This window comes from Xyrauchen texanus, chromosome 5 (assembly GCF_025860055.1).
Source record: "Xyrauchen texanus isolate HMW12.3.18 chromosome 5, RBS_HiC_50CHRs, whole genome shotgun sequence".
Taxonomy (NCBI): domain Eukaryota; kingdom Metazoa; phylum Chordata; class Actinopteri; order Cypriniformes; family Catostomidae; genus Xyrauchen; species Xyrauchen texanus.
Genome location: NC_068280.1, coordinates 37,027,539 through 37,044,189, shown reverse-complemented (window position 1 = coordinate 37,044,189; position 16,651 = coordinate 37,027,539). Strand labels below are relative to the sequence as shown.

Genomic DNA, 16,651 nt, shown 5'->3' with positions numbered 1-16,651 from the left:
TGACGCGGTGGTTCAAAATGGGACATCATTTCTAATCGTTATTAAGGATAGTAAGTTAGAAGGAATTCATATTGCTGGTAGTATTATTTTTAGTCAACTAGCGGTCTTGTTTAAACTCTAGCCAGATTCATCAGGCAATAAAAACTATTCAGATATTTTCAAAAGCTTCAGGTTTTTACCTTAATGTTAAAAAAAATAATTCTAATTAATTAAGCACTGGTGCTCCTGCCAATGTTCCACTAATTGTTCCTCCTTTTCTTCAGTCCAGTGAGACTTTCTTGATACCGCAGTCATGCTAGTTGATGTTCTGTTGCAGGTACATCAAGACTCCTCCCACTGAAACTTCCCGTACCTTGTTTCTTGCTCTCTCATTGGCTGTAGGTCTATGCTGCAGTTGTATTAAGTCAAAACATATTTCACATTGCATGATTTGGACATCCGCGATGTGTCAGTGCTTCTCTCAAATCGCATCTTTGATAATTCATACATTGAGCTCCGATTTGCCTATGATTTCAGGCTTTTGTCGGCAATCTCCACAATAGTCTCAGCGAGCAAAGATCAGGCTTATAATCGTGTAGTGTTAACGCGGCATGGGGACCCATCAGGATATTTTGAATTATTTTGTATATTAGGGCTGCCCTGACCAAAGATTTTCCAAGTCAAAGTTTGAAATCAAAGTGTCTCGCTTTATTGTGTAGGCTTAACCCTAACCCTGCTTAAAAAAATTACCCCATAATAGCATCCAACCAAATACCGTTGTTCACTGATTTCCTGTGGAGTTTTTTATTTCTGCGACCAACCGACCAATCAAAACTTTGTCCACCAAGATGCTTCTCATCGACTAACATTTGGTCGACTATTAGTGGGCAGCTCTATTATATATAAACATGAAATACACAGACCATCTGACCGCTGCCATGTATCTCTGCACTTTTAAAAGACGCGGTGTCAAGTTACAACTCTGAAAGGGAGAAGCAATTCTCTATCTTTCAGCTGCTGCCTCTTGCTGTTTTGAGCAAATATCTGTGCTATTTTTAATTGTTGTGAATGTAAACAGGAAGTCTTTGATGATGGACGTCTCTGATGATGGACTATGGACATCTTTGACCGTTTCAGTGTGTTTCTGTCGATGTGCACCTCAATGCGCCTACAGTATGTGTGTGCGTCCTTTCAACATTCTTTGGACTGTTCTAATGTTGAGGTTAACCTTCTTCTGATTGAGTTTGCTGAGTTTGAGGGGCTGCATGATGTTAGCCAATCATAACAGTGGCTGCTTACTTTAAAGTTTTAAGGAGGCGCAAAGGCCAAAACCAAGCGTTTCAGACAGAGGGCCAAAAACAGGATAGAAAATCCTGGATAGACTGTTTTAGTGCAAAAAAAAAAAAAAAAAACTGTTATAACATTATCATTGGACCTCAGAGAAGTTAATGACCCCTTTAAACTATTAGAATTTGTCATATGTTTTTTTATTTTTTTAATCTTTTTTAGTTTTTAGACATTTCATAAGAGAAAAGTTGAGGAATACTAAAGAAGTAGGGGTATTATCTCAAAAAAATTAAGGTAAAGGAGGTTCAATGACATTCCGGGTCACTGAAGACCTGAGGTATGCATTTATATGTTAAAGGATCAGAAAGCTAGTTTGGCAATTGGGCAAAGCCCAAATAAAATAAAATGTAATTACCTATTGACATCTCTTTGAAAATGACAAATGCTTATTTCTGAATACCATGATCCCTATTATCTAAAAAGTGGCTTTGTAAATGTACTTGATGATTGTCATGTAAGGTTATCCACAGACTATATTTATCCACATACTGTACTCTACCTCTTCTGCCTTTACATTCCCTTGCTTCTGTATAACAGATTTGTATTTGTATATTGTACATACGTATGTATTTTGTCCTAATGTGTATTTCTTTATATATTTTATTTTCTATTCACTTTTTATTATATATTTTTATTATCAGCTCTGTCTTGTTGCTGTATTTTTTGAGTACTGGAAGCTTCTGTCACGAAGACAAATTCCATGTATGTGTAAACTTACTTGGCAATAAAGCTCCTTCTGATTCTGAATGGGTTAATTAATTGACATGATCCGGTCTGTCAGGGTGTACGTGTAGAACTGCACAGCTTCTCCGAGCGGTGTACGAGGCTTGATGCAACATGACGTAATGCTTGCTGCTAACTCTCGTCCCTGATTGGGTGATTCAGTACAACCACGTGGTCTGAATAGCGTTTCTGCTTTTATTTGTTCTCTTTCCCTACATGTGTGCTTGTTTTTGATTGCGGAACAGTGTTGTACAACGGTGGAGGAGACTGTTTCGTGCCCAGTAAAACTTGTGGAATCATTCAGACAGACATCAAATATGTTTTTACTTGAGACAGAATCGGTAAGTTAGACGTAATTTCACTGAAATGCTGTTATATATATATATATATATATATATATAAGGAAGGCAAAAATGCGCTGTTTCAAAGATGCAAGTGACCATTAAAACGAAAGTCATGTGTTTTTAAATAACAATTACATACAGCCCTTTAACCTTTGCCTTGTGTTTCATGGCAACTGCACACAGCTGGACTGTATGAGTGATCTTCTCGAAAGCGGATTTGCGGTGAATGGAGGTTTCGATGCTTGTGGACAGTCCCCTGCGCATTTAGCGGCATTCGGAGGACAGGCTTTCTGCTTGCTTTGGCTGCTTCAAACAGGTGCTGAATCAAACCAACAGGTAAGCCACATCATCTTAGACAACTTTTGTTAAAAACATTTTCAAGTATTGCCTTGAGTCCCTGTTTTGTATCATGAGTTCGTCAGTAGCCTATACACAGTTGTTTCTTGAATTATGAAAAAGGACTTTATAGATTATTTAATTGGTTGTTAATGCTAAACAATGCGTTAGCATTATCTCTCTCTCAGAGAAATGTCAAAGACAGTCCAAAAGAGAAATTCTGTTTCATCATTTACTCACCCTCATGCCATCCCATATTTGTAGGCTATGACTTTCTTTCCTCTGCTTAACATAAATGAAGATTATAAGAAGAATATCTCAGCTCTGTATAGGTCCTTTCAATGCAAGTGAATGATGGCCAGAAATTTGGAGTCAAAAAAGCAGAATAAAAGTAATACATAAGACTCCAGTGGTTAAATCCATATCTTCAGAATCGATATAATAGATGTGGGTGACAAACAGATCAATATTTAATACCTTTTTTTAAACTATAACTCTCCACTTTCACATCTGAAATTCACATGTCGCACCTGTTTAGGTTCACCTTTACACCTGAAAGTGGATATTGATACTAAAAAAGGACTTTAAAATGTATCGGTTTCTAACCCACACCCATCATATTGCTTTTGAAGATATGGATTTAACCACAGAAGTCTTATTACTTTAATGCTGCTTTTTGGACCTTCAGATCTATTTAAAAAATATATATATATATATTTAAAAATGTTTAAAATTAACACATTTTGGGGCATACTAATATGCAAGGTCACTGAGAAAGTAAGGCAAACATGCAAGTTGGTATTTTAGTTTTTTTGCATGTGTGTTCATGTCACAGGGTGCCTCGTATTCGGAAAGCCAAGAGAGGAGTTCCAGCTTATGTGTTATAATTGATACTTTTGCAAATATTAGAAAGGTTTGAAAACAATCACAGGGTATATAACGTTTTTAAACTGTAGGCTTAACGCCTTAGCATATTACAAATGAGTGTTGCAACTATCCCGTATGGGAACAGTTGTAACAAATGCAGTCTCTGGGTGTGTTCAATTCAGAAGTGATCATCCCTATTCCCTTCGAAGACTTTAACATCTATTGTGAGAGCTTTGAAAAGCTAAAAGTTGTGAGGTTAAAAAATAAGGGTAATTTAGAACCCACTGTAATTTAGAAAGTCAGTTTTAAGTGATCTTACAGCATGTATATCATGATTGTTCTCCCTTCCAAGTTCCCTGTGGAGGGTGATTTATCCCATTTGGATAAATCACTAAATTGTCTCTGTCTTTACACACTAATTGTGGAAAATAGGAACTATTTATGTAGGTTTTTGATATTTTGTTGGTGGACAGATAAAGGCAGCTCATGTGAAAAAAAAAAAAAATGGCATGTTTATTTTCTGGTCAATATTTGTGCAGTATAGCAAAAAGTGTTTTATCTTTTTATTTATATTTTAAATATATTTTTTATTTTAAGGACGCAAGTGGAGAAACACCGATGCATAAAGCAGCCAGAGCGGGCAGTCTGGAGTGCATAAGCGTGCTGATGGCAAGTGATGCTCAAGTCAAGTAAGTTTGTGGAAGGTTTGACACTTTTGCACTTAATGTTTGACCAATAGAAATAGCTAAATCTGCACAGCAGCACACCAATTCTGGTAGAAGGACACCTATTTAACAGTGAATACGAATTGGTCAATTAATGCATGTCTAAAAATTGCAAACCCCATTGGCTCATATATGGTCTTAATTAACCATTCTGTCTCTGCCTTTAGCATTTGCAACAACGCTGGGCAGACTGCTGAAGATATTGCATGGTCTTGTGGGTTTGAGGAATGCGGGAAGTTTTTAAACATGCACCGAAGAACACTGGACTTGAGAAATGTCTCCTTGTTCGTTGAGCGAAACGCACCAAGCGGCACTCTCGTGGGACACAAGCGAGGCCATGCTAACTCCGAAGCACAAGATGGAAAGAAAGCACGGGGCTGGTGATGAATGTTCACATGAAGTGAAAGAAATTTAAGTTGAATCCATGCCGGCTGTTCAGCCGGTTGCCGAACTATTAAGTGAATGGTGTACTGGAATGCCCACAGAGTATAAATTACCTGTGGATATTTGGCATTGACACTACCGTAGTCTCAACGGTGAAGATCAATGGACCCTATTCTGGGCTCGGTGGTTTGGGGTCTATAAACGAGAAGAATGCATGCAGAAGCTGGCATAACTGTTCTGAAAGCAGCATGCTATGCGCACACCTAACGCAAAGCAGAATTAAAAAGGGACTGTATCAGATTGCAACTGTATTATTGGTAAATTAGACCACATGTGCCTTGTAAATCAAGCATACAAAGACCTTAATGTCAATGAAAGGCTTTCTGAGTTTTATGACAGTCTGTTACCATTAGCAGAGTCAGTTACCATTAGCAGAGCGAATGAAGATGCCTTGTTGTCTAGTCAGTCAATGTCTTAACACAAAGCATTTTTGTATAAAGGAACCAGCTATACAGTCATATACCTCTCTCCAGATGAATGTTATGGCAAACATGTAGAAGATTAGCCACAAGGCAATCAATTTATTATTTTTCCACATAGCAGCAGTTTAAGTAAGCCTTTTGGCATTTTTGAGCAGAGTATGTTGTGTCCAATGGAGGAGGTTCTCTAGTACAACTACAAGTTGGATGGACAGCTATCATTTACATGTATAGAAACCTTCTGCAACACCAATTAAAAAGGAGTCTTCTAATTTAGGAAACAATAAAAGCATTACTTTATTTCATGATCTGTTAATGCTGAAAGAGATTTCAGTTGCTGTTCCTTTTTTTGACTTGCTGTTCCTTTTTTTGTACACTTGTGCAATTTCAATAATATTTTCTAATGCCAGTATCATCCATGTGATTCAAACACCTGACCAAAAAAAAAAAAACATGCAATCATTTTCATGACTGAAAATTATGTTAAAAAAGGCAATTTTATGATGACATTGTAAGGACAATGAGTTATAAATCATTATTTTTCACGTGAACTGAAATGATGGTTTGTGCCCATTGAAACAAAGCTATTTCCTGTTAGTCTGTAGACTATTACTAGATTAATAAGGGTCAGTAAGGTATGTGACTCAAATGGTCTTGGGTCTCTGAGGAAGGCAGAGGTTGTAATAGGCACTCTGATCCCAGAACTCTGGGCCCTTCCATCCACACCAGCCCTGAACACAGAAAATACAAGATTATATTCACTGATCAGCCACAACATTAAAACCACCTGTCTAATATTGTGTACAACCCCTGGCAGAAATTCTGGAATCACCACAGTTAGAGAATGTTCATCCAACTTTTTTACTAACTAGCAAACAATCAAATCACATATATGTTCAATAGCTGAACACTTGCTTCGTGAAACATACCTCAAACAAATTAAATTACATTATTTTAATTAATGGCATATATTTTCCAGATCAAGTAGAGAAAAGAATTATGGAATCACCTGGTAAATTGCATTTCTAAAACATACCGGGAAAAAGTCTAAAAATGCTAATTACTCTGCAGTCAAAAGATAGACCTTAATGAGCTGTTGGACTTGGCTAATTGAAGGGAAACATGGCCCCAACAAGAGAGTTGTCAACTGAAACAATGGAAAGGACTATAAAACTACCCATAAGAAGGAAATCCAACATGCAGTGTGGCAAAATAAGTTACATACGGGTGGACCAAGGAAGACGTCAAAGCATCAGGATAGAAAACTCAAAGCAATATGTTTTTGGCTCCATTCTGAGTAAATTCTAGAGACTGTTGTGTGTGAAAATCCCAGGAGATCAGCAGTTACAGAAATACTCAAACCAGCCCGTCTGGCATCAACAATCATTCATGCGATTGTCTAATCAGCCAATTGTGTGGCAGCAGTGCAGTGCATAAAATGTAGACATGAGTCAGGAGCTTCAGTTAATGTTCACATCAACCATCAGAATGGGGAAAAATTTGAACTCAAAAATTTGAAGTAACTGCTGATCTCCTGGGATTTTCATGCACTACGGTCTCTAGAGTTTACACAGAATTGTGCCAAAAACAAAAAAGCATCTAGTGAGCAGCAGTTCGGCAGATGGGAAAACCCTTGTTGATGTGAGAGGTCAACAGAATAGCATCTTAGAATGCACAACACGTTGAACCTTGATGCGGGTGGAATACAACATTAGACCACATCGGTCACTTTTTAAGGACCATAATGTTCCTAATAAAGTGCTGAGTGTTTTTTTTTTTACAGAACTTTACTTGTACGACTGGACAAGCAGACTGATTAAAAAGTCAAAAACAAAAAAAAATAACCAGCTATATTAGTGATAGCCTAGGCCTGTGTCCCTTATTAGAAAGTTTATATTCGTATTCTTCTGTTGAAAGTAATCAAGAGCACATCATTTTATATTTCGCAAGCGATCTAGTAACCGATGCACCCTGTTTAACTGAGTATGTGTGTGTGTTGAACATGCTTGTGTTACGTGTGTTGCTCACGCTAATGTGCGCCTGAACAGTCATATACATTTAAAAATTCCGCCAAAATGCCCGTCCTAGGGAAGTATTCATGTAAACAGAGAGAGTGATGTCTAAAGAGAATGTAAACAGCAGAGAAAAAAGCGGAATTATAAATATAAATGTAAGCTAATAGACCTGCTGCAGTCTAGTGTGCCTTTATAATAATCAAACAACCAAGAAAACGAGAAAACACTCACTGCTCTTGACTGAGTAACTTTAGTACCTTTAAAAAGTATTAATATATTATAATCGTACAGTAGTAGTTTAATGTTGCACTTCATTCTGAATGTTTACTTGATAGTCTACTGCTGTTAAAAACTTTTAAAGCTCTTAAAAAAAGCAAAGAATTTTCTTAATTTGTAATTTTTTTTGTTCTATTCATTTTAATCTATTTCTATTCATTGCTGTTTTTTATTGTTATTTTATTACTGACTGTTTACTAGTCTTGAATAATTACTTCAGAACTTGAAACCATTCTTCCTTAACATATTATTTAGTGTTATTATTTGTTGTGGTTATGAAGCTGGTTTTGAGAATCATCAAATTTCACTACCGACTACTGGAATTTTGGTATTGTGATAATATATATCCTTTATTGTACATGGTAGATCTTGCTGCAATAACGTGATGAAAAAGTAGATTCCATAGAAGTGTGAGCACCCCTGATGTAAATGATGGTGATGGAGGCTTTCCTTTATTTGACTACCATACGACACAAAATAATTATCATATGACAATAGCCTCTTCCCCTACCCAGTGCAATTTACATTTCTATCACAGAGAATTGAGTTGATTACATAGGTGCACTATTAGGTTGGGCATCACCATAATTTTAGAAAAATATACAACATAAACTTAGATATTACTTGAGCATGTAACTTAAATGTCCATTTTTCTCTCCGGATAAGTAACTTTTTTACTCAGACACGTGAATGACCAATTTACTTGTCCGGAGGACAAGCACATGACAATGCTTAATGTCGAGCCCTGTATAAAGCTGTAGATCCCATGTTGTCTGGGTATAAGAGGAAAGAATTACAAAATGAGTCCTAAAACTACTATTTAGTAAATGCTTTATTATTGTTTGGTCGAGTGTACCTTGTCACTGATGGTTTGCAGGTCCTCTACACCAGTGTAGTGAGGGTCCAGGATGAGGAAGTGGATTTGTCCTGTATTCTCACTCCATGCTACACCTAAAATAGTGTGTGCAAGTACTCCCCCACCTGTTGATGAGGAAATTAGCGTAATGAATCTAAGTGTTAATCTAGTCACTTTAGCTTTTCCAAATAAGAGTAAAACATATACCTGTAAATAACGTGACATAAAACAAGCAATTTACATAATAAGCACATTGTCTAGATCATGAGTTCATATATTTTTTATTAAACAAAATAAATACAAATAAAATAAAATAATGCTATTCAATTACAAGCTGAATGAAGGAGCCAAAGATGATGTTAACATACCAATCATGACAGGTGTTCCTTCAGTCTGGAAGTGGTTGGCTAGTTCTCTGCCCTTGGTTACCAGCTCGGATCCATGACTTATAGACAAATAGACAAGCATTTCTAAATATTCAGATTCCTATTGTGAATCAATTTCAGCTTTTTCATTGACAGACCCTCTCATTGATCTCTTTGCATGTTCCAGCAAAGCTTTAGAATGATAAAACCAAATAAAACATATGTTATATTATGTATTTTATGTTAGATTTTTTGAGATAGTATAGAAGAGGAAACATTTTTAACAATTTCCAAATTTACCACCATCAGTTATGCCCATTAAAAATAAAAGTACACAACCCTAAAAGGGCAAGGCAAGGAGTTAGAATTGCCTACAAATATGCCAAAACATTCTTTTACAAGACATTCAAAATAGAGGTCGACTGATAGTGTATTTTGCCGATACTGTTAGCTAAGCTGGTGGAAAAGTCTGATAACCGATTAATCAGCCAATATATTGAAGGTTAAACAACTTTCTACATCTTACTTTACTGTGACAGGCACAGCCATAGAAGCAACAAGAGTCCAAAATTAATAAAATCCCAGATGCAATTTATTGTGCAATCAAAATAATAACCAGAAAATAATGCAATTTGGTGCACGCGGGACCTTTAGCTATGAAAAAGCGCAACAGGGTCTCTTATTTTGAAATGTGCTCCCAGCACCCACAATCACATAAGGAAAACAAAGCACACACTCTTACAATCATCTACAATGTATTAAAATACAGTATGAGCACTATAAAATAAAAATGTTCATAGGCTAATAAATACTGAATGAGCAGTATTTCATCAACAGTTGATCATTATTCTTCAATAGTAGTAATCACATGACTTAGCAAACTCCACGTGGTGTAAGTGATGGTTCTTCTGTATGACAGTGGTCCTTAAACAAAGGAGTTCTAACTGTAGAACCCTCCAGCGCCGGAAACGGAGGAATAATAAAAAAATAAAAAACTATCTGCAACTATCGGCATTGATTTTTGCTGTTAACCGATAGTTCCAAAAAGCAATTATTGGCACGATATATCAGCAAAACCGATATATCATCAACTTCCAATTCAAAGCACTTTATTCATCATAAAAACTAGAGGTAGAACTCCTATATACCAAACACCTGTACACCCACATATTCACACGATTATCTAATCAGCCAGTGGTGTGGCAGCAGTGCAATGCATAAAATCACGCAGATACGGGCCAGGAGCTTCACTTAATGTTCACATCAACCATCAGAATGGGGAAACATGCAATCTCAGTGATTTCCAACATGGCATGATTATTGGTGCCAGACGGGCTGGTTTAAATATTTCTGTAACTGCTGATTATTGCGATTTTCATGCACAACAGTCTCTAGATTTTACTCAGAATGGTGCCCAAAAAAAAAAATATATATATATATAAAACGAGTGGCAGTTCTGCGGACAGAAATGCCTTGTTGACGAGAGAGGTCAACAGAGAATGGCTAAACTGGTTTGAGCTGACAGAAAGGCTACAGTAACTCAGATAACCACTCTGTACAATTGCAGTGAGCAGAATAGCATCTCAGAATGCACAACACGTCGAACCTTGAGGTTGAGAAGACCATGTCAGGCACTTTATTAGGACCATAGTGTTTCTACTAAAGTTCTCAGTGAGTGTATGTGTACCATCAAAACGTAAACCTGTTGAGCATACATATACAAGCACACACTTTGTCTACCTGACAAACACGATCTTTGAGATGACCCCCAGCATTTGGTTAAGGACAGCCTGAACTTCGAAGGAGCCAATCCACTGACGTGAGCCCACAAAACGAGGTTCTTTATCCCCCACATCCACAAGAGCCTGGCAAACCAAAACATACATATGTACTGTATGTATGAATATATATATATATATATATATACACCCACACACTACCGGTCATGTTTCTCATGATCTTAAAACTCTTTTGATCTGAAGGCATATGTTTAAATGTTTGAAATTAGTTTTGTAGACAAAAATATAATTGTGCCACCATATTAATGTATTTCATTATAAAACAATAATTTTATAATAAAATTATTTTTTTTTTAAAGTTTTTGAAATGGATGACTTGGACCAAATAATAAAGAAAAGCAGCCAATAAGTTCCCAACATAGATGGGATCCTTCAATACCGTTTAAAAAGCATCCCAGGGTGATACCTCAAGAAGTTGGTTGAGAAAATGTCAAGAGCACATGTCTGCAAATTCTAGGCAAAGGGTGACTATTTTGAAGATGCTAAATATAACAGTTTTGAATTATTTAGGATTTTGTTTAGTCATAACATAATTCCCATAGTTCCATTTATGTTATTCCATAGTTTTGATGAATTTACTATTATTCTAAAATGTGAAAAACAATTATAATAAAGAATGAGTGTTTCAAAACTTTAGACCAGTAGTGTGTGTGTGTGATATATATATATATATATATATATATATATATATATACACATACATACAAATAGAGAGAGAGAGAGAGAGATATGTAATAGAGGCAGTTCCATAAGTCCATTAAACATGACTGCATAACTTAACACCAGCCAATTACTGAGAGGATTCTTTTCGTATGAGTGTACCTGCTGGATCTGTGTGTGTGTGGGTACAGCTGTCTGCACATATCACTGCTGCTGAAACCAGGAGCAGATAGTCTGAAGTGAACGATATGCGCAACTCCAGCCATCATCATCAACACGATCCTGCATGTAGTGATGATAACTGTACACTCCCTGCACCAGATACAGCTACAGACAGAAAGAAAAAGAGGTGGATAAAGAGATGTTTTTTGTTCATCTTTACTAATGACTAATAAAATAAATATGCAACTTCCTAAAGAGAGCAGTGATTATTAAGTGTATTAAGTGAAGCACTGCCTTACCTTGGCATCCTCAACATTGGGTGGATTCAGGTGTGCGTGGGGGTTGCGGAGGTAACCGTCTTTATATACTTCATCCGGGAAATGGAAGACGTTAGCACGTCTAAGGAATGGCCTGTCACCTGGCAACTGAATCTTCCTGTGCAAATCCTGCATAAAATGGATTTTAGAGATCTCAACACTGGATCACTAATAAATAACAATGTTTCAGACATTTAAAGTTGCACTATATAAGATTCTTTTTTGGTTAAAATGAACAAAAGTTATCATTATTGAGAGAGTACATAAAATAATCTATGTTCAAAACCATGTCTTTGTCTTACCCAGATTCACTACAGTAAGTCTATGATTCTTAATTTTGAGGGAAGTCGGGTCAGATTTGGTGCGAAATTGCAGGCATACGCCATTCGTCCTTGCATGTTTACATCATATCCGTAGAAGATCCGGCTGTGTTGCGAGAAGCGAGTTGGACAGCTGTTCAGTCACGGTTTCAGAAGTCAGGAAAGCAGCGAGTAATATCACTCTCCTAATGGATTTAACCGATATTTTACTGTTTGGCCAAGTTGTTTACCTCCTATAATGCTTGGATATGTTTTCTGTTAGAGTTGTTGAAGCTTAAATTGTTTGTCACGCTTCAATGAATTGAACATTACTCATGTGTACCAATCACAATATATTTATAAGTTTAGTTTTTTTTCAGTGTAGTTACTGTTACATGTTTACTAATATTGATGACTTCTGAATATTTTATAACACTGCTGCAGTTTCGAGATTCCCAAATTGTGTGTCTAAATTTGTGTGCCGCTGATTTCTTAAGCTATTTTTATCTCTATGTTTTGTCTGAAGAAGACCTAATGGTCTAGAAAATAAAGTATTTTAGAAGCAATAAATCTGTGTACAGACACTTGCTATTTGATCCAGATGGCTGTTTAGCAGATCTAAACAGCCACTATAGCTACAAGGTGGATATTTTTAAGCCAATAACATAACATCAACATGAAAATCGCTCTGCAGGTCATTTCCCAAGTCCTCGCTCAAATCATGAGATTCATATGCCAGAAAATCAGTGCTTAATCACAAATGAGGTAAAGTGTTCCTCTGCAAGGAACTTGCAGTTTTATGCTTCAACCGCTAGAGGGCCAAACGTTACATAGTGTAGCTTTAAAGGAATAGTTCAACCATGTTTTTCTTACCCTACCTTACAAGATGTCATCAGATTTGGTCAAGAGATGCGATGAGAACCAATGAGATTTGATATTATCACACAAAGTGATCATATGGTTTCAGAAGACTTGGAATAAAGTGTCCAAGCCATAACAGTTTTTTTTTTGTTGTACCTTGTCAAGCTTGACAGACTATTTAATGTCATTATATGGCAAATAAACCCTGTGAAGACTTTTTAAAGTTCACCTTTTGTGTTCCACGAAAGATAGAATGTTGGGTTTAGAGCAAAAAATAACAGAATTTTCATTCATCTGTCCCACATACAGTCCCAGTACTTTCACTTTAGTTACTTTCTAGAGGAAAAAATGTATGATGAACTGCACACCCCAGGGGATTTTTTTTTTTTGCATCCGCACACGCAAAAGCAACATTCGTAGTGACATCATCTGGCGTTGACAATTTTTCTTCTGACATTGTTTGGATGTGCGATTTAATAGCAACAGCTACAGTGAAAAGAGCGCTCAATTTATTTTATATATATATATATTGGGGCTGTCGATTTTACACGTTAATTCAGTGCGATTAATTTTACAAAAATAACGCGTTAACATATTTACGCAATTAATCGCACCATAATAAGGAAGATTCCTGAGAAATGCAAGCTTGTAATACCACCTGTTAACTCCAGAGGGCAGTAAGTGAAATTTCAACTGTATGAGCAATGCACAGTTTATACAGTGAAGAAAACAACCCACAACACAGACATGCGTTACGTTCTTCCGTTCAAAACACTTGAAGGAGCGCAAATGCGAACTAAGGGATCTGAAGATGTGTTTAAAGATTGAGTATTAAACTATATTTAACTTGAAACAGTGAACTAAACATCTTCATATGTTTATGATGCAATGCACCCGAGGCGCTACACAAGCATGTCTGACGCAGGTGTAGATTGACGGGCTCTTAAACAAGCCCTCATAATAAATCTCCGATTGACAAATTCACTTGCGAAATGGATTGCTGTGAACTTTATGCCAATGATTGACTTATGATCAATAATATGGTAGTAAACAATAAATTTTATTCTAAAGCCTGTTATTTGTATTGTCTTATCAATGATTAACTCTTCAGCTACAAGAATGTAATGCATATTAATTATTTGAACATTTTGTATTATATATAATAAAAAATATTCAAATAATATAATTTTTTTATATTTAAAGATAACTATGTATAATTATATATTGATATAAATATGTATAATCTTTATATATTGAATTATTGTTATATGAGGGGGTTTCTCAGCAAATATTTGTATATGCAATTAATTAATCAGGACACCATGTAATTAATTTGATTACAATTTTTAATCGATTGACAGCCCTAATATATATATATATATATAGAGAGAGAGAGAGAGAGAGAGAGAGAGAGGAGTACAATTTTAGCACTTTCAATATCTGCGATTAATTGCAATTAACTATCAAAATTATGAGATTAATCATGATTAAAAAAAAATAACAGACTGATAGCACTAGTCTTGATGCAAGTTGACCATGCAGTTACATTAAATTAGCTTGGTTAAGTTTATAACAGATTTCAATGACTCACTCTCGATAAACAACTTATTTATTATGTCCATTATCCCAGGAAAAATTCAATATAGTAATCATTTTATTTTTCTGTAGAGTCACACAGTACAGATGCAATGAAAACTCAAAGCGTGTCTCCTGTTGAAGTCATGCAGCAGCTCTGCTCACCCCTCACACTCACATAATACTGAATACTGAAAATGAGTACAAACCTCAGAGTAGAACGCTAGCAGCTACAAGTTTGTCTACTCGTGGTGGTTGTCAACTCTTCACGTTTCTCATTGCTTTGTGCATCATATGCGTTTGATCTATCACAGGTTGTGTGTGTATCTGTGTATGCCTTGCCTCTCTGACAGTTTGTAGCTGGCTGTCTTCTACTCCTGCAGGGTATATTACAGTGGTGAGTCCCACAGCATTGGGCAGCTCAAAGTGAAATGGCTGGGGCACCAGAAGAGAAGAGCCCTTCCTGTACCGTAGCACCACCTCCTCCATGTCTGATACCTGCTTACACAATGCCTCCACCAGCCCTTTACACACACTGAGCAATCAAACATACACAATTCTGCTGAGCATCATAACCATGGTCTGCAAACTTACTACATTAAAGTCGCACTATAGAAAAAACACCAAGCAGTTCTGTACATGGCCATTTAATTTTAATCCATATTGTTGCTTAACAGACCTTATTCTTTCATTACAACCTTGGAGAAATATAAATGCACTTACGTTGCCAGGCTTTTATCAGTGGGCACAGACAGAACACAGTCCAAAGGCAGTGGCATACTCACATACTGCTGCTGTCTAATCACTCTGTAGAGACATGGAGCTTCATTGCTCGCAGGCTCTGTCACCTCAAACAACAGCTTCATATTCACCACAGTCTAGAGGAGGAGAGATAGCATATAGCATTCAGTGTTGCTTTTGGAGCGACTGTTGACCGCAATCACCTTTTAAGTTATCTGTAACCTTCAATTGAAATATAAAAGCAATACTAGTCTGAAAAGTGTAATGTGACACTGAAGAAGGACAACACTAACAGGTCCAGAATTTTTTTTATCCTTCTTTTTTGATGACTTCTTGCTTCTGCTATCATCTGTCCTGTGAAACACAAAATGAACAATGAGTTTCAAGTAATTATCTTAGAGAGTATCCTTATTGTAAATACTGCACAATGTTCTACACTAAGGCCATGGTTGTTACAACATACTCTATATACTGCAGAATATCTCCACATGCTGATGCTTCTGTCAAGCTCTCTACGCCTGACTGGAAACAAGTGTTGGGCCATATTAGATAAAGTACTGTCACAGACAGAGAAAACGAGATTCTTTGATGATACTTTGGAACAGAGACCCTGGAAACTTTTTGAAATGGTGATTTGACTTTTCGCCTCTGCAAAAAAGAAAAGAGAGAGGCACTTTAGTACTATAAAACTTTAGTATTGTATTTTCAAGTATTTGGACTATGATTTCCATGGGCAAAAATGTATTCTTCACACAAAACAAAAACTAGAAGTGGGAGTTCATAACAAAATCCAGGGTAACACTTACATTTTACAATAAGGTTGTATTTGTTAACATTGGTTAACACAATAGTTAACATGAACTGACAATAAGCAATACTTTTACAGCATTTATTAATCATGGTTTATGTTCATTTCTAGGCTACATACACCAAAACCTTTTTCCATCAAAATGAATACATTTTCATTAGATAATGCATTATGAACTTACATGAGCAAACAATGAACAACAGTAGTTTGATTAAATAACATAAACAAAGCTTAATAAATACTGTAAAAACAACCTTCTTGAAGTGTTTCCAAATCTAGCTCATCACATTTAACAGTTTATATGAGTGTTACCATTAGAGTTGTCAAGCTGGCAAACAAACTCCAAGATGCCTTTGACTCGAAAAATAATGTTGTTATCTTCTGAAAGAACCTGTGGGAAATTGAGAACATAAATATTTTTTCTTCAAAGTGTCATTCTCTCTAAACTAAATGTTTCACATGAGTATCGCGTGATACACTGACCCCATTACATGCATTAAAAATTCATGAAATATCGTTGTAAGTTGCACAGTTTAATTCAAAATAGTAATTTTACCATTTTTATTCCTTTGATGAATGAACAAATTCAGCTTCTATCACCAGGAGGCTGCCATGTTTGCTGACGTATCGTAACACGCTTGTTGATGACGTCATACAGATAAATTGTAGTCTTGTCCTGCCACCTGCCGACTTGAATGTGACTAGTTTATATGTAAATGATTCAGACACTGAG

The 16,651-nt window shown here is 36.2% G+C and overlaps 1 protein-coding gene and 1 pseudogene across 1 annotated transcript; one reads left to right on the top strand and one right to left on the bottom strand.

Annotated features, from left to right (window-relative positions):
- Nucleotides 1-2,243: 2,243 nt before the first annotated feature.
- Nucleotides 2,244-5,675, top strand: ankrd37 (ankyrin repeat domain 37). The gene is made up of 4 exons (XM_052126992.1): nt 2,244-2,390; nt 2,577-2,729; nt 4,194-4,285; nt 4,489-5,675. Exons 1-4 carry the CDS (start codon nt 2,367-2,369, stop codon nt 4,703-4,705), a joined length of 486 nt encoding a protein of 161 aa, XP_051982952.1. The 5' UTR covers nt 2,244-2,366; the 3' UTR covers nt 4,706-5,675.
- A 100-nt stretch (nt 5,676-5,775) lies between these two features.
- Nucleotides 5,776-16,537, bottom strand: LOC127644005 (ufm1-specific protease 2-like; annotated as a pseudogene).
- Nucleotides 16,538-16,651: the final 114 nt, after the last annotated feature.

What these genes read in the sequence shown, in the direction of transcription:
- ankrd37 (XM_052126992.1), top strand. Translation starts at nt 2,367, where the DNA reads ATGTTTTTACTTGAGACAGAATCG. An exon ending in GTGCTGAATCAAACCAACAG is followed by an intron (nt 2,730 to 4,193) that starts GTAAGCCACATC and finishes TTTTATTTTAAG; the next exon opens with GACGCAAGTGGAGAAACACC. An exon ending in GCAAGTGATGCTCAAGTCAA is followed by an intron (nt 4,286 to 4,488) that starts GTAAGTTTGTGG and finishes CTCTGCCTTTAG; the next exon opens with CATTTGCAACAACGCTGGGC.